This window comes from Stigmatopora nigra, chromosome 18, assembly GCF_051989575.1.
Source record: "Stigmatopora nigra isolate UIUO_SnigA chromosome 18, RoL_Snig_1.1, whole genome shotgun sequence".
Classification (NCBI taxonomy): domain Eukaryota; kingdom Metazoa; phylum Chordata; class Actinopteri; order Syngnathiformes; family Syngnathidae; genus Stigmatopora; species Stigmatopora nigra.
The window spans coordinates 5,069,984-5,097,979 of NC_135525.1; the positions used below are offsets into that span (position 1 = coordinate 5,069,984).

A 27,996-nucleotide genomic window follows, 5' to 3' on the forward strand; every position below is an offset into this window, starting at 1 on the left:
TGGGCGAGTTATAACATGTTCTATCATGTTATAACAACTCCTTGTAGCAGTCACAAAGCACCAAATAAGTGAAAAAATGTTGACTCAGAATTAGAATTTTATTATTTTAAATGCTCCCAAATTTTAAACAATAAGCATTGCTTGAAGCTAAAACATTATGCAAATAATTAAATCTCACCCCCCAAAACAGAAGCTTTGATATCCCTGTTAAGAAATCCAGCATAAACTTGTTTTATGACAGTCAAAAAACCAATAAGACTGGTTAAGTTCAAGCAAATACCAGAACCCAATAAATCCAGCAGAAACTTGGTGAATCTGTTGTGCATTGGAAATTATCTATGTATTCAAAATGAGAAATTTGTCTCTTAAAAAAACAATGTTCTTCACATCCTCCCCCAAAATTGTACTGTAAAGTTTGCAAACACACATTTTCTCTCTCAGTAATCTGACTCCATACTGGTTTTACTGGTACATAAACAAGGAAGTATTGTGACAGTTTGGAACTTGGAATGTTTCAGGGAAGGGAAGCTCATAAAAAAAAAAAACACCCACACAATTTATCTAAAAAACAAAAATAAGGCACCATCGGCATACAAAATCAAAAGAAAGGAAATGTAAGTAATTTACTGCTATTGACAGCAAGCAGTACACGTCAAAATCCATTTGAAATGGGATGTCTCCTTTTGAATCATCACTTTAAGGCAACATGGATATGACAAACATCTCCATCAATGGCATTCATAGAGTTAAAAAAAGAACGTAGAAAAGTATTTTTGCGTTTTTTTTAGATATTTTTTTTACATATACATTCATTCACGAGCTACACTTTTTTTGGAATGATTCGAACTTTTGACACAACAAAAAAAATGGCCTGATGTAATTTTCAAGATGCTAAGAAGTACAGTACCATAAACACGTTTTTTAAAAGTTGCTTATAAAAAATAGAAATAAAAATAAACCCAGTTTGGTATCATTTTTAGGCGAGTCTGATCCCAAGAACCTGCTCCAGTTCTTGCCTTCTCTGCTGCACCTGAAAGCCAAACAAGATAACGTCAGACATGGTTTGGGGAAAGCGGACAGGAGTTTTCTCGCCGTACTTTGGAATAAACGTATCTGCTGACGGCTTCGGGCAACCACGGTGCTTGGTAGAACTCGGTTCGGCGTTCTTCTTCTGGATTTCCGGTTACGTCAGTCATCACCTGCGGGAGAGAATTTGGAGGTAAAAAAACGGGAAAACAAAGCTTGTGAAGGAACAGTTGACCTTTAGATCTCGGCTCTGAGACTTCAGCCAGTCCTGGATGAAGTTTTGAGGATTGTTGCTGAAGCTCAACATGAAGTCACGCTCGGTTTTCAGCTGGTTGATGTACTCGATGGTCTCGTGGATCTGTGGGCGGAAACCGGAAATCAATAAAATTGGAAAAGAATGAGCAGGTAAATATTGATATAAAAATTCAATACACTAAAAATGCATTAAAATAAAGTAATACATGTTAAAAAGTACAAATTAACATTGATATAAAAATTCAATACACTAAAAATGCATTAAAATAAAGTAATATATGTTAAAATGTACAAATTAACATTGTTATAAATTTAAATTTAACTAAAGAAAATGCTGACTAGAAGAAATGTTGACATAAAATATCAAATTCAAAGGTTTAAAAATATTAAAATGCATAAAAGATGTAAGTTCTGTAAATTAAAATAAGTAAATACACTAAAACCTATTCCATTGCAATGGAAAAGATGAATACAATTAATTTTTAAAAAACACTCTTTGGTGTAAATGACCTTGGTCTCCAGTGCGGCGATCTCCTGCTGGTTGACAGTGGACGACAAGAAGCTGCTCATTTGGCTTTTGAGTGGGTCGTCCACTTCCACGTCGATATCATAGCATGCAGTTTTCTTCTGGTCGTTGGGGTCCACGCTGGTTTAAAAGGCAACAGTTCATCAAACCGTGTAGATGGAACCAAACCGGCCCAACCTGACCTATCAGAACCTACCTGATCATGTGATTGATCATGATGGGGTCGGGATGCTGCAGCAGCCCGGCCAGCTTCATGGGAATCTCTGAGAACCTCATACGGAAGCAACCGAAAATCTTTGGTTTTGGGAAAGCAAAAAAAAACAAACAAATTAAAAATAAGAAATGAGCAGTTAAGGCGCCAGCATGCTTCTTTCTGCCCGACCTTTTTGAAGTAGTGATTACAGTTGATGTACTCTTTGTCATGGCTGTCTTGCAGCTTGTTCTTCTTAATGTAGAGCCAAAGCGCCTGCATGATGTTGGCCCGCGTCTGGGTGTGCACGCCAAGCAGCCGCGCCAGGCGTAAATCCAGTTTATACTGAAGAGGCTGTGCCGCCAAACAGAGAGAAAAAAAACAACAGGAGGATTGCAAAGTGTGCTGTGCAGGCTCATTCGAGTTGTACACAAAAGATTGACAGTCTAAAGAAAGAACAAAAAAATGGAAAAGTATTTATTCACACATTTATTTTCCGCATGCTTAAGGTCGCGGGGGTGCTGGAGCTTAGACGAGTTAACTACAAGTACTAAGGGGAGGACAAATTTCAGTACATTCACACTCACATTCTTACATAGGGGCAATTTAAAGTGATCAACCAGCCTAGCATGGATGTTTTGGGAATGTGAGAGAAAAATTGGGACTACCCAGAGAAAACCCATGCAAGCCCGGGGAGAGCATGCAAACTCCACACAGGGAGTAGCCACATGCTTAATTAATAAAATAATGCTTAATGTTATTTTTCAATCTAATAATTTAATTAAAGTAAACAAATTAAACAATATTAAGTCAGAAGTATGTTTAAAAATCAGAGAAAAACTATAAAATATTAAGTTAACAGAAGTATTCAGCTAAAAATGGGAAAATACGAACATAATTTTGAATGTTCTAAATTAATATCATACATTATTTTTTTCACAATTAGTCATTTTTTAAAAAAATATTTATTTTGTATGTTTAAAAAACAAAGAAAAAAACTAAAAGTTAATAGAATTAGTCAGCTAAACGGGATTTTGATTGTTCTAAATGAATATATGAATAAATTATTTTTATAGTATATAAAAAAATCATCTTTTAATGTTTCATTTTTTATAATAAGCAATATTTTTTAAAATTTTCATTGTTGGAGAGAGCGAACGCACCTGGTGGTCCAGCATGAGCAGAAGGGTGCATTTGACATTGACATCACCAGGACGTTTAACCTGAAAACCGTCCGTCTCCTGTGTGGTGGGCATTCGATGCCACTGGCAACAAACAACGGCAAATTTCAAATGCAAATTCAAAGTTCCTTCCAGGAAGTGGTTTGTGCTGAACATAAAGCCGCGCTGCATGTTTTGTAGCATCCAAAAAGCTGAGAGGTTGCAGCTGAATTGCACGTGTTGAAATTCAAAGTGAGATGCCTGCGGAATTGTGTCATACCTCCACCAAGTGATTGTCGGGTCCGTACAGTTCCTTGTCCAGCTCGATCACCAAACTCTTGAAAAAAGAGGAGAACTTCCGCTTCTGCTTGCCAGGCTGTCCACAAAATATGCAAGATAGAAAAGATGAACAGACAACTGCAATTAGCAAGTACATTATGTCACTCTTAAGGCAAATTCAAGTCAGTTTAGAGAATTTAGCTAAGTGTTTTGATCAATTTATGAGAAATTTTAGGGAGTATTTTGAATTCTGATAACTTTTAGGCAGTATTTTATTTCTTTTCTAGAGTATTTTGGTCACTTATGGAATATTTTGATATATTTACGAGAATATAAGACACTACTGTAATCCAATATTGCGAAATATTCGAATATCGAAAAGTCTCTATGTTTTAATTTTTTATGAACTTTTTAAAAATAATTAATAGCAGGAAAATATCACAAAGAAGCGAAATTGCAATAAATGAGGAAAGACGGTATTAGGAGTATTTCAATAAATTCAAGTAAAATTGGCTAACTTTTAGCCAGAATGTTAATATATTACAATTTTAGGCAATATTTTAGTATATTTTAGCTCACTTTCAGTGACTTTAACACGACAAATTTCCAATCATGTACTTCATGACAGCCTTCTGTTTCAAATTTAAAAAGGTCTGTCACTGCTAAATGTCCAATCTATTTGAACTGGGAGGGCGGGTAGCTCCCAACGCTCCCAGTTTGAGTGAATTGAACGTTCGTTAACGGCAGGCAATGAGATAAAGGAGTATTTTAGTAGATTTAAGAAAAGTCACTTCATGACTTTTCCCCTATTTTTTCGAAACTTGCTTATTCCAGCGTCATCCCCCCGCATTGTTGCTCTCTCGCCAAATTGGGGGTGAATCATAAAAACTGTGGTCAAACAAAATAGTCAAAATACTGCTCCGTTGATGTTTGCACAATACGAGCTGTTTCGCTTCACTTTCTGGTCTGGTAAGCGCATGCCTGAACATCCCGTCGACGTGGCCCCGCATGACCCCGCATGTCAGCCCCGTGGTATGCGATGGCTACGAGCCCCGCCTTTGAGAAGAGAGCGAGACTCTTACTTCTTCCAGAAGTTTCCCCTCCACGCGCAGTTCCCACGAGGACACTTTCTCTGCTTCGTCGCCCTCGGGTTTGCATGGCGTGTACGTGTTGGAAATGTAGATCCTTAGTTTGCGTTTTTGCTGCAACAGAGACAAACAACTAGCACTTTTAGATGAACTGACATTTTTCGGCACAAGTTTTACTCTTTTTTTCTAAAAAGTTTACAATATTAAGCATAATAAAGGTCATTTTACTTACAAACTTGAGCAGGGTAATGATTTCTCATTGAATTAGTTGTATTAAGATACACACTAAAGTAGCATGTTAGACCCTTACATGGTAAAAAAAAAACAATTACAAAATACGTTTCTGGGTAATTAACTGCAATGAATCACAAATCAGGCTCACTTAGATTGTAAACGCCAATAAAAATATGTATTTTAACATATACTACATATGCGTTACGTGTTATTAATTGCATTGTCATACATAAGATAATTAATTAAAAATATTATAACAGTTTTTCATGGAAAAGCCAATATAATTTAAAATACAGTACAATATTTGAGTACTATAAAACTAATACCATAATACCACTATAATAATATAACTATATAGTACTATAGTACTATATAGTAATATTAAGTACTATTTAGCACACGTTTAAAATGTGCTGCCAAACTAAATGAATATTCATTTATATGTTTTTTAATTTAATTTGTTTAAAAAAAATGGAACTACGGTGCACAAGAAGAAAACATTCCTTTTAAAAGACGTTTTCATGCTTTGTGCTCGTTGACTTGTTCGAATGAACAAAACATGTTTCATACCATTATGGGCTTCTTAATGGCCTCCTGTATCTCCATGCGCTTGCGGGCAATGGTCTGGTCCAGTTTCCTTTCAAAAGCCAAGAGGTCCATGTAGGCCTGAGACTCCGGCACCAGCTCACGGATCTAACAAAACCACATGAATTGCTTTTACGGAACCTACCAATGACAATTCCCAAAATCATTTAAAAAAAACAACAACAAATCTCTTACTCTCTGTGGGAGAACCTTGTCGGCCATCTTGCGTCGTTTCACGCTAAAAGAAAAAACATCACGTGAATTTCCATGGCAACATTTCAAGTAGCGCTCAAGGTTATTTCTTCTACTGGCAAAGATAAAGAGTTGCATTGTGTTGCAAACCGCAAAAGCAGCCACACCTCGAGGCTACCCATCAAAGAGCGGCTTCAAGTCTGATATAGCCGTCGCCGTGCAGTCACGGGACGGACATGACGGCCTCGTGTCTCGAGAAGTGTCGAGAGCCAGACAAACAGGCGGCGGGATGGCTAACTAAGAACAATTGCTGAGCCTCTTATCCTCATCACAAGGGTCGCAGTGGGTGCTAGAGCCTATCCAAGCTAAATACAGTCACCATACGGGGGAATATTATGTTCAAGTGGGAAACAGAAAATATTTTCATGTATTTTTAGATTTTGCAGTGTATTTTTTACCTAAAAACAGAAAAAATCATTAAAAATTGCAATTATTGATTTAAAAGTGGGAAAATCAGGAAATATAATATATATATTTATCTATAATTTTAATTTGATCCTAAAACAGAGAGTCGGCACTCATGACTTACTTTCCCGGGCCACACAAAATGATGCAGTGGGCCATATTTGGCCCCCGGGCCACCACTTTGACACCTGTGCTCTACACAGTGAAGATCCCCCTGGTCGCCTGTATTTGGCCGTTTGTTACACAATTGACTATCAAAATATACTTGCTATGATGTTCAGTTGGCGATTATTCAATCTATCTTGGCATCAGCATTCTATCGCAATCGACCAAAGACAGTTTGTTGTTATTTCATCAGCCACTCTCACTTCTCCACTCTACCTTCGTCGGTGACCTCCCAACATTTCTTGCTGCTGGTGATGATGAAATAAGCGCTTCCGCGAGGCCTCCGCCGCTGACGGGGGACCCATGTTGGCCCTCATGTATGACGGGCCAGGCTGGTGACCCCCCATGTGGACCCCGAGACGGCCGAGAGGCATTCCAGGACGCTGAAGGAGAAAGAAAATAGGATAATGTTCACATTTGCGGGCTCTTAATTCAATGGCTGTAGTAGATGTCCGATCCATTTGAACTGGAAGCAAACCAATACAATATGAATATGAAAAAAAGTTATTAGAGCAATTAAATCCTTAGTTACCCGAATTTACATTAAAACATATTGGGTGAAGAGATAAGTATGTAAAAGTAATAATAATAATTGAAAAAAGTCAAAGTGAGTGCAAGAAAGTCAAGTGCAAAAAAATGGAAAATAGACCAAATAAAACAAAAGTAATACTAAACAATATAAGAGAATATAGAAATCTTAAAAAGACAACATTGAGATGAAATTTTACAAAAATAGAAACAACAAAATTGATCGATTCCTAATTAATATTCTAAATTAATAATCAGATCCAAATAATTTAAGCATTTAATTAAATGAGCCGTCTAGCAGCGTCAATTGAGTTAAAAAATGAGCGTTCACAGCTTGTGACTTAAAATAATTACCATGAATAATTGTTTTATTTTCAAAGTGCACCAAAAAATAATGTTAAAACATAAAATGGCTCAAAATTACTCTTGAGGAATTCACTCTGACATATAGTGCAAAAACAAAATATACTATTTGATTTCACACAAAAAATCAAGTGTTTTTGTTTTGAAAACATGCTTTAAAAACTACACCGAAAAGTTCCTTTGTGACTCCTGAGAACACGTTAGTACTTACAAATGCGGAAACACAGTACTAGTGTACAGGGTTAAGGAAACTTTTAGCATTGTTTATAAAATGTTTTAGCAATGCCTTTCAAAATTAAAGAGCAAAAATATTCAAATAGTAGGAACTTTTTACGAACAGAGTTGTTTTCAAAAATATATATATAAAAAAAAAGCAGCAAACGACCAAACCTGGGGGTACTGTGGGGAGCCGCTGACGGAGCGGTAGTAACCCGCCGCAGCTGGCGGCATCCCGGGCATCCTTAAACCGGCAGACATCCCGACGTTCATGGGGTTCAAAGCGGGGCCCGAGAAGCTTCTCGTCGCCATGTCCTCGTCGTGGTTTCAAGCGGAAAACAACGTGTCTTCTCGCCTCCGCTACCTTAACCTGCTTTGACAGCGCGTACTGTCAACAAAGAGAAAAAAAACTCCGCTCTCTCCAACTCCAGTCGTGTCAAGTTCCGGGACTTTTGTTTACGACTTGTTCTTCTGGTCTATAAAGCTAGCCGCAGTTGGTTATTAGCCACCTTTCAAGCTTCTTTTCACATGATTTAAAACCGTAGAAGCATGGACATTACAACATGACTTCTAAGCAACTGGCGTTATTTAGTCAAGAGCTAGCATGTCGAATGCTGCCCACACAGATGTTGCTAATTATGAAATGCATTCGTTCCACAGCCCCCTAAACAAAGAGTTACATTTTTGTTTGATTTAGCAGGAAAACAAGAACTGCTGTTATAAGAATAAAAAATAAATAATAATAATATAATTACTCAAATCATACTTTACCGACTTTCAACAGAAACACACTACCTGTACGTATCATATGAACTCGTTACAAAACGATACAAATAAAATATTTTAACAAAAACAAAACTACATTGCCCCTTTTCCCCTATAAATGCAATCCAAATGAGCAAATATTTCTCATAACATATTTCACCATTATAATTTTCAACTCAACAGCGCCCTCTGCTGTTTTATATCTTCATAGCAGCCCTAAACTGATTAATTTGGACCCCAAAAGACAAATAAATCATTTATTATGCTCGACAGATGAAAGAAACTGAACCTTGATAGCAGCAATTCAACTACCAGAATATTTCACATCACACTGAGGATTTGTGTAAGCCTTGTACACTGTAAACACATGATAAAGAGAACCCTAAAAATCAAGTTTCTCTTTTCTCCCCTTCTAAAAAAAAGACCTGCTTTTTGCAGAAATTGCATGTACGATTCAACGTCCCCAAAAAAAAAAAAAACCCAGACAAACCATTTCTAGTGATTGTCTGACCGTAACATGACCCACACTGTGAAATATGAGTGATATGCAGTGAAATCATATCCAAAACGAGTCATTACTACTGTCAGAAATTCCAGCAAAGAGAGGAATAAAAAGCCAGTGTCTGTACGATGATGTGAAAACTTAAAAAAAATAAAAATGTCAAGTATAAAGTTGAAGATCTGAGCAGTACTTTTACCACAAACTACACCCAGTCGTCCCATGTTTGCGCGTGCGCTATTGCGGGAAGGCCTCGTCTTTGATCAACATGCGAGGGCTTTCCTGGTTGTCCAGGCGACGTCGAGGACCAATCATGGCTGTGTGGGGCACAGACAGAAAGATTAACATGCAAATACAGTAATACCCTGAGATATGAGCTTAATGCGCCCCCGGATTGAACTCGTATGTCAAATCACTCATATCTGAAATCAACTGTACCCATAGAAATTATCATTCATTAGTCAGTAAGTGGAATAGGCGAGGAGAAAGTTGTATTAGAGCAGGGGTGGGCAAATTTTTCGGCCCGGGGGCCACAATGACTTTAAAAAATTGACAGATGGGCCGGGTCAGCACAAGATACGATACATATAAAAAAGTGCATCCGTTAACAGTACATATGAAACATAAACAGAAAAAAAGGACTCAAGTATTATTATTATTACATACTTATCACTCATCATTAAAGTAAAAAGTATAAAAAAATATGATGTTTATGTTTTTTATGTGTCGCAGCTGTAATTGCAATAGAGATTTTATAGCCATAAAAGTTTTTGAGGGTTAGATTGATTCAGACATAGCTGAAGGCATTGCTAGAAAATTCACAGCCATTGACGGAAACAGACGGCAATCGATGTCAATGGAAGCCGCAGAGTAAGAATGTCAAGGATTGATTGGAACCTACCGCTCTTATGCTTGAAGGATTTGGATCTTCTTGGCGAATTTGGATTCTAAAGTGAAAAAAAGGGAACAAAACCAGTTAAAAAGCATGAGGGACTGTATTTTCTCGCATATAAGCCGCATTTGTAACTAAATGACTGAATCAAGGGTACGGCTTATATGTGCACAAATTAGACTCGACATGCGCGAAACTGCACGGTGACAAGGGGAGGGGGGAACGCCATAACGCAAGACAATGCAGACGATACGGTTATTTATTTCAAAATAGAGAAAAGATAAACAGATAAATCAAACGCTAAACATTTTTTTTTCTGTGAATGAAATTCAAGAAAAAAATTCAATCGTATCTTGCATAAAACGTGAAAAAAAACTCACTTAGTTGTGCCTGCCATTGCTCGCTCAGGGCGCCGCCATCTCACCTAGGGATGACAAACTAGACCGCTAGGGACAGACTTCCTAGTTGTACTGATCACGTGACCTCCTTTATTAATTCGTCTACGTGCAGGCAAAAAGCCTTTAGGAATGTGCAATCCAGCGGACAGTTCATACAGTATTTCAGAATAAAACCACGCGCAATGATTTTTCTTTAAGATTTTCCCTTCCAAGTAACACATTTCTAGTCCCTATTAAAGCCATGATTATGGAGGTGAATATTGTGAATCATGGGGCGTCTGATAAGAGAGTAAATCGTAAAATTCAATGATTTTAAGGCAATTTTAAAGATACGGCTTATACGCGGAGGCAGTTAATATAGGAGAAAATATGGCAGGTAAGGGAAATCTTAAAATTATTTATAAAAGAAATCAATAAATACCTTTTCAGCTTTTCTTTTCTTGGCTGTTAATGAGAAAAGACATTAGAGACCAAAACAAGTAAGAAAATCAACCTGAAGGAAAGCAGAACCTTTCTTTTCAGCACCATACGACCAATCGTTGTCGTTGACGTCGTCGTTGTCTTCTTGGTCGCTTTCTGACTTGTTATTGGTGTTGTTACCGGTCACAATTCTGGAAAATTTGCCAAGACGGTGTCATGAGTTGATAATTTCCTCAAAAACACATTGGTTTATCTCTCTTTACGGGATTAAAAATTAAATATATATATTTATTTTTTTAAATTACATCGAACCTGCGGTTGGCAATACGGCTGCTATTGCGTCCCATGCCAAGGCACTTTTCCAGGTGAGGAGCGAAGCGTGAGGCGGCAATGCTTCGGCTGCAGTTGGGACACACGCACTCTTTGTTTTTCCATTGGTTGTACACTTGGCCGAACACATCCAAGCCCGGCTGGTCCACGATTTCTTTGCATTTTGAGCAGAACAGAAAAGAAACATTCACATTAAAATCGCCAAAGTTTATGTACAGTAATCCCTCGAATACCGCGGTTAATGTAGACCAAACATGGCCATGAAAACAGAAAAATCGCCATTACTTTTGAATGAATGGCTTTATTGACATCATCCCATTAAACCTCAAATTGACTCATTCAAAAACTAGCTTTGCAAGTCAATCTTTTGTATTCAAAGCTGAAGTTTTTTCCAGATACTGAGAAGGTTACGGCGTCATCGGCTTTTCGGACATTCTCACCAAAGTCCCGCATGCTTTCTTGGTCCGTGTCTTCCAGGAAGAAATAGCCTTGCTTGACCGCCCGGTGTACCTCGAAGCAAAGTCCAAGGCATGCGTCCTCCACCAGTTCAGACAGGATGTCCTGAGCCAGGCCCTGTAAAAAGCACAGGAAATCCAACTTGAAACTCAACTGTCGTCACCTACGAATGGTTCAATTTGAACGCACCTCCAGCTTGCCGTGGTCCAGGCTGGACATTGAAAGCTCCTCCATTTTCATTTGCCGGAAATCTCAGATGAGACGTTGCGGCTGTGGTCATGCTGCAGCTCAGCAAACCTCTGCCAGAACACAACTGGAGACCAGAAGGACTTGTCAAGTTCACATTTGAGGAGAGGGGTGTCAAACTCACCTCTTTTCACAAACCATGTACCTTATTTTGAAATGCCAGCCGTTATATGTGGCTGATTTGATTAATAAACAAGTTAATTATCACAATGGTATAGTTAACTAATGAATCCATATCCAAAATCTACAGCCTTTCGACAGAGAAGTTTTCTTACTTTTGATTGATAGATCTTTACAAATTAAAAAAAAGGGTTGAAAAAGTAAATATTTTATCCATTGAAAAAGAAAACCTATACTGTATGTCGGGATAGGCTCCAGCACCCCCGCAACCTTAGTGAGAATGAAGCAATACAGAAAATGAGATGAGATAATTAGCCTTCTTATTACTTTCAAATGTATGAGGTATACCAAATTCATAGTACTGCATTTTTGTAAATATTTAATCATTCAATCTTTCAAAAGCCACAAAATAATGTAATCAATGGCTGTATGAACACAGAATTAAAAAAATAGATTTGCATCTTCTATTATAAAAACAGTTTCTATGAGTAGATATAACGACTTTCCCGGACAACACAAATGACGTGAGGGGCCAAAATATGGCCCGCGAGCTGCAAGTTTGAAACCAGTACTCAAAGTTCTCAACAAATTAATCAAAGTGGGAGATACTCACAGAAAAAGCACCACCGATGAGGCGTCTTATCTTGTCTTCCGTCTAAAACCTGAGGAAGAATAAAACAAGACGTTACCGGATCGAGCGGTCACCCCCAGACGCCCCCTTTTGATGAGGGGGTAGGCGGAATAAAACAAAGAAAAGCAGGAGATATGGTGAAAACAGCAGTTTGCCAAAAGTCCCATTACTTTTCCGTCGAGCTAATAGGACGCCAAAGGCTTCAAACTAAACATTCACTGCATTATCGTGACAAATTGAGACTCCAAAGTGTTCGTGATTGCCTTGAATGCCTCTCGCCGCGGAGATTTGAGCTCGACCAAAGCTCCGGTCAAGTCGACGCCGCAGCATTGCGGTGGTTTTGTATCGCAAAATGACGTTAAACGCCACCAAAGGATCTTTTCGAGGAAGTCGCCGCTAATAAGCAAGAGTGTCCGATTGCGCGAAGCAAGCGCGCAAATGGTTTAATTACGTTTATTTACCTACTGCGGCAGACGTCCATCTTTAGCGGCAGAATCAGACAGAAGCAATCGATATGTTTCGATTCCCACCGGAGCATGGTGCGTCTATCAATATCATTAACATAAAACTAGATGTCTGGTCCGAGCTGTGAGCTAATGTGAGCGACATCCTGTGTCGGGAATGTATACTTTTGAAATATTTCCAGTTTGCGGCTTTTTAAAATGTGAAATAAAAGCGCAAAAGACGTAGTAAATCAACTACACTTCTCAAAAAATAGCTGGCACTTGAATACAAAATATCGACTATAAATTCTTGGAGAATTTAACAAATTCAGAATATTTTAGAGAAGATAAACACAAAAGCAGGGATTTATTTTTAGAGCTAATAGCTCATTATGACAACAATAAAGAAATTGATAAACACTACCTTGGGTTTTCTGTCCTACAAACCACCATGTCCCCCGAACTAAGATGGCCGACTTACCTCGCCGACACTAGTTTTGAACATCTGAATGTTTATATTTGATATCTATGGGTGAGTCACCAGGGAGATGATAGGTAACATTTGTTCTCTCGGTCTTTTAAAATAAGCTTGCAGCTAAGATTTATAATAAAAATGATTAGGGCAATGTGTAAACAATCATTTTTGCACCATGCAAAGCAATAAGCAGTGCTTTAAAATGAATTTTCACTTGCATTCATCAATATTAATAAACCTTTGAAATGTGCATAAACAAAAACGTTATGTGCCGAATCTAAAACTAGAACGAAAATGACCAATTATCCCATTTGTATGGGTGGTTTATTTGAATACACTGTAACATTAGTAGTTAAAGTTTTTTTTAATGACAATATTATCAAATATTGGCAATAATGCATGTGACATTATATCACCTACTTAAATGTGTTATTCCAACATACCCATCCACAACAAGACTTGCCGGACCATGAGCCTGTAAAAAATAAAAAAAACACTATTTGACAAATTGCACTCATTTCTAGCATTTGGAAAAGTACTAATATTACCATAAAAATATACACAAGCGGTATAGCACCCCAATTTTCTTTGAAATGATCACTTAGAATACATCAAAGGTGATATTGTTGACATTGTCGTCTTCGTCATCCTGTGAATTAAAAAGACATTTAATGTACCGCCGTGGTAACAACAACAAATACTATGGACCTAATTTTTTAACACCCAGACCTCTTCGCAGTTGAAATATGCTTCCTTTTCATCACTGCTACTGCTGATTACTATGTCCTCATCATCTTCAGAATCCTACGACACAATAGACGTCAGTGATTCGATTTCATATTCATTTATGGCCAAATAATTGTAAATCTATCGCCATCAATGGCAGGGAATGAGTTTAAAAGTGCTTTGGGAAACACTCACTGAAGGCCTGGTACTACTCCTCTGGGTGTTTTTAGGTTTCTGCAATCGAAAAAAAAAACATTAAATTAACACAAATATTATAAAAATAAAAATAAAATAAAATTTAAAAAATATATAAATATTGAAATAATAATATATTTGAAAAATACCCTACATTTTAGACGATGTATACGTTATACCACAGTATAAAATTTGCATTAGCCACAGAATGCATAATGTAAAACAATGCCAACCTAAACAAACAAAAATCAAAGAAAAAAATATTCCAAAAATAATGCAGGAAAAAACAATAAATATGAAATCATGACCTACTGTCAGATAAGCCCTGTAGTTCTTTTTGTAATCTTGCTTCATCTGCAAGAAGCAAATACAACACAGACCGAACTTACTCTTTTTGTTCACTTGAAAAGCCTTAAATTAAAATATTCTTATAACAGCATGAAAAAGCACATTTATAAGTAAATGACATTTTACTATATGAAAATTAAAATCAAAATGACTTAACACTATTAAAAATATATATTTTTTTTCTTAAATTCACTACATTAAAAAAACTGATGAACAGGCTCCCCACCCAAAATGTTGCATGCTTACTTGCAAACAGCGCGTAGCATAATCGCGTTTCTCCTCGTCATTTAACAGGTGCCAACGTTGGGCCCAGGTGCGGACGTAGTCCCTTTTGGGGATCCCCTCCATGGAACCCACTTGCTCTTTGCAGAATAAGTTATAACCACTCCTATAAAAAGAATAGAAAGCAGAATAAGCTCATGATTCACCTCATTGGCCACTAATGGCACAAGTCCAAATAGATTGGACAACTATGACGTTCATGAAAAAGTGAATTTGCATGATTTACATGGGGGGCTTCGGGAGTGGGGCGCCGTCCGTTGAGTCTGTGCAACCTTTTTCCTTTTCACTCTAGAAGTAAAGGCATCCATTGCAATTACAAGACGATGATGGTGCATCCTTATAGGCAGTTGTCAACTTTTGACCATATTTGCAGACCGGCAGATCGTTCGGTCTTAAACTTTATATAGATCGGGTTTATTTCCATGCTGACTCAACACTGCAGACAGCGGATGTGGCAGTTTTGATGATACTGTGCTGAAGATGATGCAAGCTGAGTTTTGAACAGCACATCCTTTCACTGTACATTCCATGTCATGTCACCTTCCCAAAAAAAACTTGCCAGCTTTGTGGGCAACCCGTACAAATGCAATAATTCACAAATTTGGCCCGCCACATCATTTTGTGTGGCCCGGGAAAGTAACTCATGAGGGCTGAGTTTCTGTTTTAGGATCAAATCAAAACAAAGAGCATAGATGTATATTGAATTTTTGGAAATTCCCCCTTTTAAATCAAGAATTGTAATTTTTTAATCAACTTTTTCTGTGTTTTTAGTTCAAAAATCATTTTGAATCGTGCTTCACGGCTTTTGCGGTCGTAAATTCGCAGACGTGACCCACATTGGTCATAAATTGACAACTGCCTGAATTGGTGTATTCTCGCCGTTTTTCGGGGTTACCGCATTTAGGCCATCTTTTGCATTCAGGCCATATTTTGCGTTCTTTCCAGTCTTTCTCCTGCAGCACAAATAGAGTCAATTTTTCAAGGCAACACATACTGTATATTCTTTTACACAATTTAATAATATTCATGTTACTACCTTAATTTCATATATTCCGCATGCGCAAGATGGTATTTTTCTACATAAGGAGCCTGTGATTAAGGGGAAAAGAGTGAATTTTGATTCGATAGAAGAGAAATTGAAACTCGGAGCACCTTTTCTTCCTCAGTCAAGGCTTTGTATTTTTCTGTGATTAATGCAAAGAGCTGCTGGCGACTGAAGTTGGGGTGCAGCTCATGATATTTGGAGAAGTTCTCGTTGTAAAAGATTAATTTTGGATGGGCGGGTCGTTTTGGAGGCTGCGAATCCGCCTGAAATACAGATTGATCACAATGAATGGGTTATAAGGCTGACACAATGAATTGAGTCGATTATCAGATTAATCGACTTTTTTTTAACCTTTTAACCCTCGAAAGGACAGTCATCACCCCAGTGGACAAGATGGCAATTTTAAGGGTAAAAGTTGACACTTGAGACATTGAACCTTATTAAGCAAGTGACTGTTTTTGGTCAATAAAAACGTTTTTATTACCACTCAGGACCTTTTACATGGACAGTTTTATTGTTAATCGTTTGAAAATACTAACAAATATTAACAATTATCAATTAACAATTATTTATATGATTCTTTATTATGAATAGTCATTGTATTTTCACAGTACTTTTTTATTGTGAGTACCCTAGTTGGGCATGTGCTATATAAATAACAATGTAAAGTAGAAAATAGCGAATGGTGTTTATAACAACAATAATAAACATTCAAGCGGCTTACCTTTTGAGACAAAAATTTCCACTTTTCCATACAATCTTTAGCTGAAAAGGGAGCGAATGCCACCTCTTCCCAGTTGATCGAGTCGACGACATTCGACAACGCTTTTGTTTGATAATTTTTCAAGATTTTTTTCACAAAATATCGAAGCCTTGCTAGTCTCTCATCAGTCCACACTTTAAAACAAAAAGAAAACAAAATATTAATGTTAGGCGTAGTTTTGAGTTTATTTTACAGGACTTACCGGTCTCCATTAGTCTTCGTTAGAATTACAAATTCGTTGACCATTCAGGTTCAAAGCAGTTATTAATTGAGTGTATTTGTTTCTTTTGAAATAAATATTATTAAAACGTTACTGCGAATGTAAAAAAAAAAATAAAGCAGTGGGATAACAACATCATTACCACGGGAACATGTGCATTATGTTATGGTAGATTCTTTTCCGGGAAGGTGACCAATCAGATACGAGATTTTCTTCTTTGTTCAAAGTGACAATCGCTGAGATGTGATAATCAATATTGCCCTCTAGTGTTCAACTTTACGTCAACTACGAATGTAATAGAGTTGAAACTTGTATTTATTTTTTTAAATGATATTTGGCTAATATTTTCTGGCGTTTTTTCGCTACAAGTACATTTATAGTTATTTTTTCCACTGGTGATATATTTTTTATTTAGAAAATAGAATGATTTACTATATGATCTTGTTAAAGTAAGAAAACAATCCATAACATGTTTTCCTAAATTTAAGCATTTTATTTACTTTTAGTAAAACATTAATTTTTCATGGAGTCTAAAAAAGGCACCAATGGGCAGCGAAAAATAAGACAAATTTGATTTGTCACATAGAAATATTTAACAGTAAGAAATCATGTGTACCCAATTTTGAATGGAAATACAATCTTTTTCAAATTTAAATTTGAGTCATAATTCAATTTTTTTGTTCTAAAGTGGCCATTTGTTTATGCCTACAATGGCATTTGAGTTTCCCAATAGACATCTTGTCCAGGCTCCTCCTCAAATGTCACTTTAGCGTCATCTGCATCCAACTGAAAAACAAATATTGATGGAAATGAGCCCTCGGCTACAATCTTACATATTTACATATACCGTATTTTCACGACTATAAGGTGCACTTAAAAGTTTCAAATTTTCTCCAAAATAGACAGGGCGCCTTATAATCCAGTGTGCTTTATATATGAAAAAAAATGTGTCATTCATTAACGGTGCGCCTTAAAATGTGGTGCGCCGTATAGTTGTGAAAATACAGTAAATATTCCTTAACATGAATATGAATATAATCATTAAGATGTGCTGTTCCTTATTGAATAAATCAAACTCAAGCGATTATAAAAATGGGACAATTTGTCATTAAACATGGCTCTCAATTGTAGCTTTTCTATGCAATTGGAGATAACGAGCGACCAATCAGGGGACGGCAACCACTTACACATTTCATCTCCAGCTCTGTGAAGAGACGACCAGTCATGAACATGCGTAAAGGAATGGTAAGGATGAGAATGAAGGGCAGAGCGAGGGAAGCCGGGCTGGATTTGATAATCCACAGCAGTGCCAAACACACGATCTGGATCACGGTGAACATATGCATTCTCGCCGTGCTCACCTGCCATCAAAGCAGAACGTTAAAAACCTGTGTTTTTTACGCGGGTAACGGGTGACTCTTACTTTGGTGGCGTATGGCTCGTTTGGGTGGTATTTTTTGGGAATGAAAAGAAGTAGCATTCGATCCCAGAGTTGAATTCCGTTAAGTGAGGTGACGCCCATGTAAAGGAAGATCCCAAACAAGGCCGACATGGGGATCAACTTCAGGATGGGTTCCATTAGAATGGACACACCTTCAAACATAAACAAGTTAGGGCTGAGTGCTCGCTACAAATGATGATCAGGACTTTAATTTTGGCAAACTTGTTTTGTTTTAGAGTTAGATATTATTTTGAAAACTGCAAAACAGCGAAACACTGACGGTAACAAACAGTGATAGAAGAGAAATTTACCAAAAAGGATTTGTGGCTGTAACTTATTTTATGTCATACATTTGCGTGTATTGATTATTTGATTGTGTATTTTATTGGAAGCTTTTTTTCCGCTTTTTCTACATTCACGTATTCATTAATTCATTTGTGGACTTCCTGTGTGTGGCTCTATTTTTTTTTAACTAGGTCTACAATGTCTTGTGTGTCTTATGTCTGTCTTGCTACTCTACAACCAAGAAATTTCCGGAATATGGGATGAAATAAAGTTAAAATCCAATCCAACACAACCAATTTTCTGAACCGCTTTAGAGGGGTGCTGGAGCCTATCCCAGCTGACTTTTGCCCAGAGGCGGGGGGCACCTTGAATTGGTGGCCAGCCAATTGCATGGCAAAAAATTAACATATTTCATTTTAAAATTTGCTCATTGCTTATTACTATTTCAATAATGACTTAACGAATTAACTCATTATATCTAAAATGATTGACATATTTTATTGCCCAACTCAAAATACGTGCAGGCAACACAATACTACTAATAGATAGTCAGAATGGTGGACGCAAAGTATTGTGCTGTTGATCGCAAGTTTGTGACCCTCAATGTAACTAAAAGATTTGAGAAAAAATAATCATAATTTGTGGGTGAAAGGGTAAAATACCTATCAGTGGAATCCATCAAATTTCTTGAGTATTTCAATCTCAATGATGAAAATAGCCCAAATCAACTTTCTTACCGACCATGAGCGCTACGACGATCCCGCTAACCCTCTGCTCCAAGACCTTCTCAATCACAGGTTTGGTTCCTTTGCTCATGACGGTGAGAGCGTTGGCGTGAGTGACGGAGCGCACGGTGGCGGCGCTGAGCCACGGCACCCCGAAGATGGCACTGAACCCGCCCATGGCCACCAGGATCAGTAGGTCAAAGTGGAAGCCCGAGCCTTTGGCCATCTTCCGCTCGGGTTTGCTCACAATCAACCTGGCAAAGGGCGAGAATATTTCATTAGATGGCAAAGAAATACTTTATGGCGGTGAGAGATAAGACCTACGTTGTAATTTGGGATTCCAAGAAGATGAGAATGAAGACGAGCAAGGCCGGAACGCAAGAAGCAAAAATCATCCACACTGGGAAGGGGGTGTGCTCGCCAAACGGGTTGATGAGCCAGCCTCGCTTGGAAGGATTCGACACCATCAGACCTTTTGGGACCACCAGTTTCTATGTGCACAATTCAAATTGCATTAGTAAAAAAAAAAAATAAATAAAAGCATTTTCATCAAGGCTGAATGGATCCCAAGTCAGTCCTCCTGTGTGGAGTTTGCATGTTCTCCCCAGGCTTGTGTAGGTTTCCTCTGGGTACTTCGAAAAATTAGAATATAGGTATAATAGTAGGCTGGTTTGATACTCTTGCCCTGCGATTGGCTGGCCACCAATTCAGGGTGTTGCCTCGCACCTGAAGTCAGCTCGGATAGGCTTCAGCACCCCCGCAACCCTTGTGAGGATACCACCAATCTGCTGATGTCCTTATCCAAGCTCAATTCTTGGCCAACTGTATTTAAGTAATATATGCAAGCTAATAGGAAAATAGCAACACATACAGTATCATTTAAACAGACATGGTGTCTGTTTAATTCCTTCCAATATCAATAATAATGACTATACTAATATACAGCAGTTTCAAAGGTTGAAACTAAAAGTAACAAGATTTAGTGGATGATTAAATATCATCACATTTGAGCTAGAATATGTATAGCACAATTCTGCTGAATAGTTTTAGGTTGCAATGACACTTGATGAATTTACAATTTGTGGCAGCTCAGTCTATTATCACTTCAAAATAAAGTGAGTTCGGTAATTCAAATACATTTTCAGCAAATTATTAAAAATATATTGTGTTGTAGCTAACTGATATATAAAATGGCCTGTATCGTGATATTTTTTCCATATCGCACAACATGTGATGGTAGTATATGACAATAACTAGCGGGACACAGTATTTGTAATTTTATTTTTAGTGGCCTTTCCCAGTGCGACCAAATTTGGCTTTCAACAGCATCTAATAATTCACAAACAGCCCACTTTTAAACCGTCATTAATTTAGGGATCACACCAACCTGAGTGTAGGTATCACCAATACTGTAGTCCACGACAATCATGAGGAAAATGGCGATGGGCACTCCAAAGTCACCCAACAATCGTCTGACCTACGAAAACAAAACAAATTCAACCCGACATAACTTCTTCAATTCCAAACAGTAACAAAAGCAACCTACCTTTCCGGGCAAAAAGGTCCCATTCTTGAACTGGCGAAGGAAGTAAGCTATGAAGAAACAACCAAGCATAAGGCACATGGAGAGTAGGGCCGTGTTTGGGTAAGACGGCCATGAAGTCTTGACGACAACTGATGCGTTTCCCGTCGCGTTCTCCAAGATGACCATCTCTTCCACTTTCGGGTACCAGGGGTTTTCTAGCGATGCGTTCAGGTGTTCGTAATTCAGCATCAGCGGATGTGCCTTGAAGATCTGGAGAGGCGGAAGAGTGGTTGTGGTCCCGAAACGCTTCTGTCAATGCCGTTATGAGTGACGGGTGATCACCCTGGCCAGCTTAGCGAAGGTCTCGTAGATGAAAATGATGGAGATGAGGATGGAGAAGATTTCCTGGGTGAAGCGGGAGATGAAGCGGACCAAGAAGCTTCCTTCGCACGCCACAATGAGCACCACAATGACCACCAGCCAGGCGCCCACCCACACTCGTCCGACGATGTACTCGATCTCCTGGGACTTGCAGAACTGTGGCGAAAAAAAAATATTAAATCAACTCCCTGGCTGCAATTGGGCTATAAAGTCCAGCTATCACAAGGTTTTATACACTAATTAAATGACAGAATCTTATTAAAAAAAAGTAGTCAAAAATAAATTATCAAGACTGTAATGGTTCGACACCTATTGAAATTGTACAGTAAACATAATTGAAGGAAATGTTTGTATCTGCATAGATGAAACCGATTAGATAATTTATCATTTTAAAATACTCAAATTGTCTTCTATTGAGCTTTTCTTCTTTTCTCTTTGTATTTGTTATTGTTACTTATTATGTATTGAAATATTCATTTCATTTTCTGAACTGCTTTGTCTGCACATGGGTCGCGGAGGGTGCTGGAGCCTATCCCAGTTCAGTTCGGGCACGAGGCGAAGTACGCCCTAAATCGGAAATCTGAGTACCCAGAGAAAACCCACGAACATGCAAACTCCACACATTGGAGACCGACCTGGGATCAAACCCTCGACCCCAGCACTGTGAGACTGACGCGCTAACCACTCACCACTGGCCCATATTGAAAAAAAGTTTAAAAAATATCGGAATAAATATTAAGAGAATGAATCAATCTTCCTCACGGCATAGAAGGCCTCCTCAAAGACCAAAAGTGGCCCCGAGAAGCCGATGACAAGCACAGGCTGAGCAGCCACGAAGCAGAAGATAATCCCCTGAATGCTGGTAGAGATGAGCAGCTCCGGTACGCCCATCATGTTCTCCACTTTGTCCGCTAAAAGAGTGGATTTAACAGTTCAGCCGCGGGTGTGTGACTTAGGACAAGTGTGGCGTATTCACCTAAGAGGCCCCCGAAGGTGATGGCGGGCGAGAGAGCCGCAAAATAGATGAAGATGATGGCGGCCAGGACCTGAGCGTCGAGCGCGTCGGTAATGTCGCTCTTGTAGTATCGGTATCGTCTTTGGATGTCTCGGATCATCCCACCGAATGGGCGACCCGTACGGGCCAGGGGGTCTTCAGCGGAGGCCGGGCTAGCGAAGGAAACTGAAAACAAAAATGTCATCTGTTTCACTTTAAAGTCATCTTTTTCACAGGCCAAAAATGAAGTTATGGTTTCCTACAGAGGGCTGTGTTGTCTGTTTACATTTTCAATTTTTGTTCATAATAATGAAAACAATGTTGTTTTTATCCATTTCGATGATTGAAATAGGCTTAAGGACAGTTTTTTCCCACATCCATCAGGACTCTAAACTTGCGGTAGCACGACACATAATCCCTTCTGTGTAATAACTTCGGGGTGAGGTAACATGAAAAGACGTTGGGTGGTGATCGGCCTCCTATTGGCTGACTGAAGGTAAGTGAGGAGACAGTGAGAGGTAAGTGATCCACTGGGGGGGGGGGGGGGGGGGGGGGACGGGGGGGGGGGGTTATGCGATGTATCCATCAAGGCAGAATGCCAACAAGTCTGAAATTATCACTTATTTGGGCCTTATGCCAGAAAAGCACTACCATTTTACCATTTTAGTCATATGTAGCTGAGTATGATGACAATTAGGCTTTTGTCGAGTCAATGATGATGACAAAGCCTATGTCCAATTAATATTATTATTATTATTTACTTTTGCGGACCACAAAAATCGGTCTCAACCCAATCAACCAATGACAAAGCAGAGATATCTCCCTTGGTGGCGCTCTTACCCTGACTAGGCTTAACTTCCAGCACGGAGTCAGAAGAATGAATTCTATCCTTCAGCAACTTCTTCTGAAAGCTGATGATGGAGTCGAGCATGGCTTCATTTTGAATCTCAGTGGGCGGGATGACAATGCTACACTCCATGAAGTCGCTCATGGCGTCGGTCAAGTTTCGGAGGCTTTTGGCTTTACACGCCGCCTGGTTGAATACCTGGTGGATGGACAAAGAAGCCATTACCACTTTTGGGGGAAAAAGTTGAAGTCCGACTCACTTTATCGGCCATCAGTGACGCCATGGCTCGCCCTGTCTGATGAAAATCGGTATCGACGTTGCTAGGTCCGATTAACACGAAGACGAAGCGTATCGGCTCGGGAGCCTCCAAGGCCGAGTCGAGCACTGCCGCCTCTTTAAGACGCACAAACGCAACTGCTGGCTTTTCCAGAAAGTCCAAAGCTCCTAGATGAAAAACAGCATATTATTTGGTTGGTAAGTAATCCAATAAAAACATGTTTTAATCTTTATAATTGTTAGTATATTAATTAACATGTCTACAATTCAGGCTGCACATTGAAATTTAAAAATATATATTTATCAATTTCATTATTTTTACTCAATGGCTTCCATCTATCCATTTTGCATGTAGTGCAATTTTGGTCATTTTTAAAATTAGAAAGATATCCTGAATTGTAATTGACTTTTAAAATGTTTTAAAGTGATATATTTTAAATTTTTAACTAAATAGTTAGAAATCTTGTTAAAAAACTGTTTGGGTTAGGTTATTGTACTGTAGACTTAGGTAAAAAATATTTATTTGGTATTTAATATATTATTTATGTTATATTTTTTGGTATAAATTGGTAATTAATAATCATAAGATAACCATAAGATCATTGCAATTCAAAAGGAATGGACGTTAAAATTATATTACATATACTGTACATGTTATAGTACATATTCTGATTTCATGTTTTTAGTATTTATGTATTTAGTTTTATTTCAATATTTAATAAAACAAGTACACACACTTCTTTTCAGAATCCTTCATTAAAACTATTTTTAATTTATCATTCATTAAAAAAAAAATATATATATATATATATATATATATATATATATATATATATATATATATATATATATATATATATATATATATATATATATATATATATATATATATATATATATATATATATATATATATATATATATATATATATATATATATATATATATATTAATGAAAAAAATACTAATAACATGCCTACCTATTAAGACCATGGAGGCCTCAACACGGTCACTGTCTTCCCTCTGGACAAATCAGAGACATTCAAACATTTCAACTTATTTCACAATATATAAGAAAGAGTCAGCACTCAGCAAAGCTTACCCTCTCCTTGACCGAAAACCTTTGGAGGTCCGTCACATCAGTCAAGGCCTGACTCTCCGGATCTGTTTCTTGACTACAACCGCAAAGTAGTGAATTCATGATAATCAAGGGATTACTGTATTAGAGTTCTACCTGCGGTTGTGCAGCAGACACTTGAGTACGCCTTCCTGGTCTCCAGGTCTGATCTGCTTCTGCTTGACCATCTCGTTGACCATCTTCTCAGCGATGGCGGACAAGGTTTTCTCCACGCAGTCAAAGAGGGTCACGCCTAAAAACAAAGGAGTGTTGCGGTTGATGGACTTTTTGGATTTGAAAACCTGTCGAGTAGCGACTTGTATTGATGGAGCGTCGAAGTTGGAGGAGACTCTTGAAGGTGAGGTAGGAGACATGCGAGGACGCCCACATGCCCGACTGAGGGTCCAAACTCTCCTCGTAAGCCGCCCATCGACCCGTCTCCTGCCAGTAGATCTGCTCGTTGTGGTTCTTCGTCATCTTTCCCAACTATGACTGATGGGGTGAAGGAGAAAGATTTTTAAGTGGGTGCCAAACTAAGGAGAAACATCAACAATCTTCCAACTGTTATACTTTAGAGGTATAATTTAATTTTCAATAAAGTTTTAATGTCCAATCCATTTAAATTGGGAGGGATGGTGGAAATCAAATGAGATTATTTTATGGTGATTAATTAATACAAATGATATAGTTTTGGAAGATGTCAAACTATTTCATTTTAAAAATTTAAAATAAAAACAATCAAGACAATTTTCTAATTGTAAAAATGTGAATAAAAATTTGATAGGACACAAAAAAAAGATTTTTACCACTTTAACAAAAATGCAAAAAAAATAATTTAACTTAAAATGTTAAATTTAATGATAGCAGGAATTTTCTCTCAATGTATAAGTGCAGCAAAATATGAAACTACAAAGAACAAAGTTGACCTTTTAAGAACTACAATTAAATGTTATTTTTCAAACTACTTTTAGAAACAAAAAGCTTTTTTTAAAATGTACTGATTCATTACAAATAAAACCCGAGTAATTTTACTTTTAAGAATAAAGATATCAACAATTCAATAATTTTTAAATACTTGAAATGTTTTGGGACAAATGATTACATAACTACAAAAACATAAACTGAATGAACGTGTAACGCTGTCCAAGCCACTGAAACCTGATCATTAATAGATTTTCTATGTCTAAAAGGTCAACATCGTGCCAGCAAAAGTGCACAATGAGCATGTTTGAACTGTCAATACTTGTCGTGTGCTACAAGTGCGTAAGTTCATCTTTGGACAATCTGTGATTGAAATGTAACATTTAAAAACTCCAGTAAATTCTTCTATTTGTTGTCTAAATTCATTGACATTCCCATATATAAAACTTTTTTTGATATTTATTTTTTTCCATTGGCTACAATGATGTCAATTCTTCCATTATGTAATGAAGCCAAATAATTTTGGTACTGCACTGATGTTAATGAGGAACATTCCATGGAAGTTGTATGTGAAAACACGATGATTTATTTCCAAAACACAGTTGAACAAAAGGGCAGATTAATTTTGGATTGACATTCTGCCCAGTTATGAGTGGCGCCTGTCTGTGTTGACTGCCTATATGCTTATAGATTTAAAGTACTCATCAAGAAAATACTATTTCACAAATATATATTATTGTTATTATTATTTTAATTTGCTTTGATTCTACTGCAATTATGTGTTGTAACAAGCTAATAAAAAAATGAAAAACGGCTACAAAATTCATTAATTTTTCATACTTAAGCAATTCTTCCGAGTTCCACTAGAGTGAGTCTACATACAAACTTCACAAAATATCACAGTGGGGCCTTGAGATATGAGTTTAGGTCGTTCTGTGAAGTGCTGGTGAATGAAGACACTTACGATGTAAATGAATTGAAATGTGTAATAAGTGGTAATGTTTCAGTGCCATAGACGTTCATTATGGACTGGAATTATTGCAGGAAACAAAAAGAACAATGTAAAGTTAGGGCTCTTATTTATTGTTATTATTATAATTAATTTTATTATTTCAAATTTAAAAAAAGAGTAGATAATATCTCATCTCATTTTATCCTTACTAGGGTCACGCAGGGTGCTGGAGCCTATTCTAGCTGACTTCGGGCCATTTTTTTTTTTTAAATAAAAATAGTAAAACTCAGATTTCTGTCTCCTTGATGGAAGCAGATGATTATTTTTAATAAAAATAGAACAGTAAATGTGAGCTGAATATCAAAATTAATTGGTGATTCCCAAAATAATCAATTGTGGAAGACTTAACCTCAATTTGATTAGTTTAACCTTAACTTTTCAAATTCCCAAACTCTCATTTTACACTATAACATTCATACAAAATATATGTGACTACATATCATTTATTTTTCCATTTAGGAAAAATTGCCACTTCGAAAATAAGTAGGAATTTCTTTTTAAAAAAGCTACTTTTTGTTCATTTATGTAGTCTGACAAGACATTTTTCACTAGAAACTAGACCCGCCTTTGCAGTTTTTTTCACAGGGTCAGTTCTAAAAGAATACCTATATTAAATGACTTTATTTTTTATTTTCTCTAGCACTAATTCTTTTTAAAAATCAACTTTTTTAACCAATTTCCCATTCCTAAGGTCATAGTTGCCCACTCAACAGTCCCCAATTGATCATTGAGTGCCACCTACCTCCTGCAGTCATCCAGCAAGCGGACAGAAGCAGCGCCCAGCGACTAACCTGAGAAGCCAGAAGAAATCGGGACTTCATCAAAGGTTATATGTACAGGCCGCGGCTGGCGCATGCACTCACGCTTGCACTCCAATTGACAGTCGGACATACGGCACCCATAATATTGATAGTATATACATCTGTTTGGTATGTGCAGAGTCACACTAGGTCATTATCCAAACAGCGTCTTATCCCATTTAATGTCTGTGTTTAGCGGGCAACAAAGGCTTAGATTACATTCTGCTCACCTTCAAAAGTGAGGTGTCTGATGCTTGGGTGGCCTCCATCTTGTGCACAAGTACAACAGGTAAATTGGAGGGTCCAACCAAGGGGTCTTCACTGAGTTGTACTGCTGCGCGATAAGGAAAAAATCCATGTCATTTTATTTCACGATATCAACATAGGAAGATATAATAAATCATGAATTGTTTGTTGAAAAGATATACTACAAAAATTATGACAGCTTCTTCACACTCACTTTATTTTGGAATTGAGGTTTAAACTTGAAGTAATCTACTAATACTAGTGGTTCTGGTTTTTAAGACTATTTTGCATTGCAAGTTAGTATAATCTGTGTGTAATATTTATGAATAAATTTACATGTATATGTCTTTTTCACAATTGTCCTGCATGGAATACTCACATATGGTTGGCAAAGGCCGATTGGAGGTTTTACCATTATGGCACACGGAATACCATCAATGTAGTAATTTGGAGCAAATTGGCTGTTATTACCTGACTAAGATGTGCATTACAAAAACAGGTGGATATAATGTAGATGGATACATAATAAAAACTTGAAATTGTTTAGCAAAATATATTGTATTGTAATTTCATACAGTAATATTTGCTTGTATTTGTTTAAAATGAGTTCTTATGTCAAAGAAAGGTTAGTAAACAGTTCCCAAACTTTCATTTCTAGAGGAATTTTTGGTAAAATTCCTGAAACCTGAAGCAGTCAGGATAAGCAGAATGGCAGAGGAATAAATGAATGAAAATGAATAACCCTGCCATTTCAAAAGGATAGTGTACTTCCTCTGAAATTCCAGCAGAGAGCCACATTGGATATCATGAAAAACTAAAATACTAGGCGTACTTGGCTTGCAAAATGACACCACCATGACAGTAAATCATACTTAATCATACTTCAACATTTAAGTTTTT

The 27,996-nt window shown here is 37.4% G+C and overlaps 3 protein-coding genes across 4 annotated transcripts; all 3 read right to left on the bottom strand.

The window, feature by feature from the left end:
* Positions 1-79: 79 nt before the first annotated feature.
* On the bottom strand, positions 80-8,086 carry smarcd2 (SWI/SNF related BAF chromatin remodeling complex subunit D2). The gene is made up of 13 exons (XM_077739773.1): positions 7,447-8,086; positions 6,382-6,548; positions 5,539-5,581; positions 5,329-5,451; positions 4,519-4,638; positions 3,438-3,533; positions 3,161-3,262; positions 2,190-2,351; positions 2,004-2,101; positions 1,792-1,927; positions 1,262-1,384; positions 1,098-1,199; positions 80-1,030 (listed from the first exon to the last, which is right to left on the bottom strand). Exons 1-13 carry the CDS (start codon positions 7,582-7,584, stop codon positions 977-979), a joined length of 1,464 nt encoding a protein of 487 aa, XP_077595899.1. The 5' UTR covers positions 7,585-8,086; the 3' UTR covers positions 80-976.
* Positions 8,087-8,280: 194 nt separating this feature from the next.
* On the bottom strand, positions 8,281-16,793 carry atxn7l3b (ataxin 7 like 3b). Of its 2 annotated transcripts, XR_013329720.1 has the most exons (14): positions 16,509-16,793; positions 16,268-16,440; positions 15,651-15,806; positions 15,535-15,587; positions 15,394-15,451; positions 14,725-14,786; positions 14,463-14,604; positions 14,181-14,222; positions 13,869-13,907; positions 13,677-13,751; positions 13,496-13,596; positions 13,391-13,422; positions 12,012-12,060; positions 11,296-11,345 (listed from the first exon to the last, which is right to left on the bottom strand). XR_013329720.1 is itself a non-coding variant. In XM_077739772.1 (9 exons), the coding sequence occupies exons 3-9, from the start codon at positions 11,270-11,272 to the stop codon at positions 8,774-8,776; spliced, it is 606 nt and encodes a 201-aa protein (XP_077595898.1). In that variant the 5' UTR covers positions 11,273-11,345; positions 12,012-12,060; positions 12,491-12,600; the 3' UTR covers positions 8,281-8,773. The 2 variants fall into 2 exon arrangements, 1 of the variants encoding a protein (XP_077595898.1); XM_077739772.1 differs by lacking the exons at positions 13,391-13,422; positions 13,496-13,596; positions 13,677-13,751; ... (7 more) ...; positions 16,268-16,440; positions 16,509-16,793 and adding exons at positions 8,281-8,853; positions 9,438-9,483; positions 10,248-10,270; ... (2 more) ...; positions 11,017-11,149; positions 12,491-12,600 and having other exon boundaries at positions 11,222-11,345.
* Positions 16,794-16,998: 205 nt separating this feature from the next.
* slc4a1b (solute carrier family 4 member 1b (Diego blood group)) lies at positions 16,999-26,951 on the bottom strand. Its single transcript, XM_077739378.1, has 17 exons — positions 26,793-26,951; positions 24,435-24,609; positions 24,235-24,370; positions 24,103-24,175; positions 23,981-24,023; positions 22,984-23,168; positions 22,718-22,922; positions 21,860-22,063; positions 21,646-21,794; positions 20,845-21,039; positions 20,524-20,772; positions 20,365-20,454; positions 19,302-19,468; positions 18,990-19,231; positions 17,950-18,119; positions 17,714-17,887; positions 16,999-17,312 (listed from the first exon to the last, which is right to left on the bottom strand). Exons 2-17 carry the CDS (start codon positions 24,592-24,594, stop codon positions 17,232-17,234), a joined length of 2,523 nt encoding a protein of 840 aa, XP_077595504.1. The 5' UTR covers positions 24,595-24,609; positions 26,793-26,951; the 3' UTR covers positions 16,999-17,231.
* Between the last annotated feature and the right edge of the window lie 1,045 nt (positions 26,952-27,996).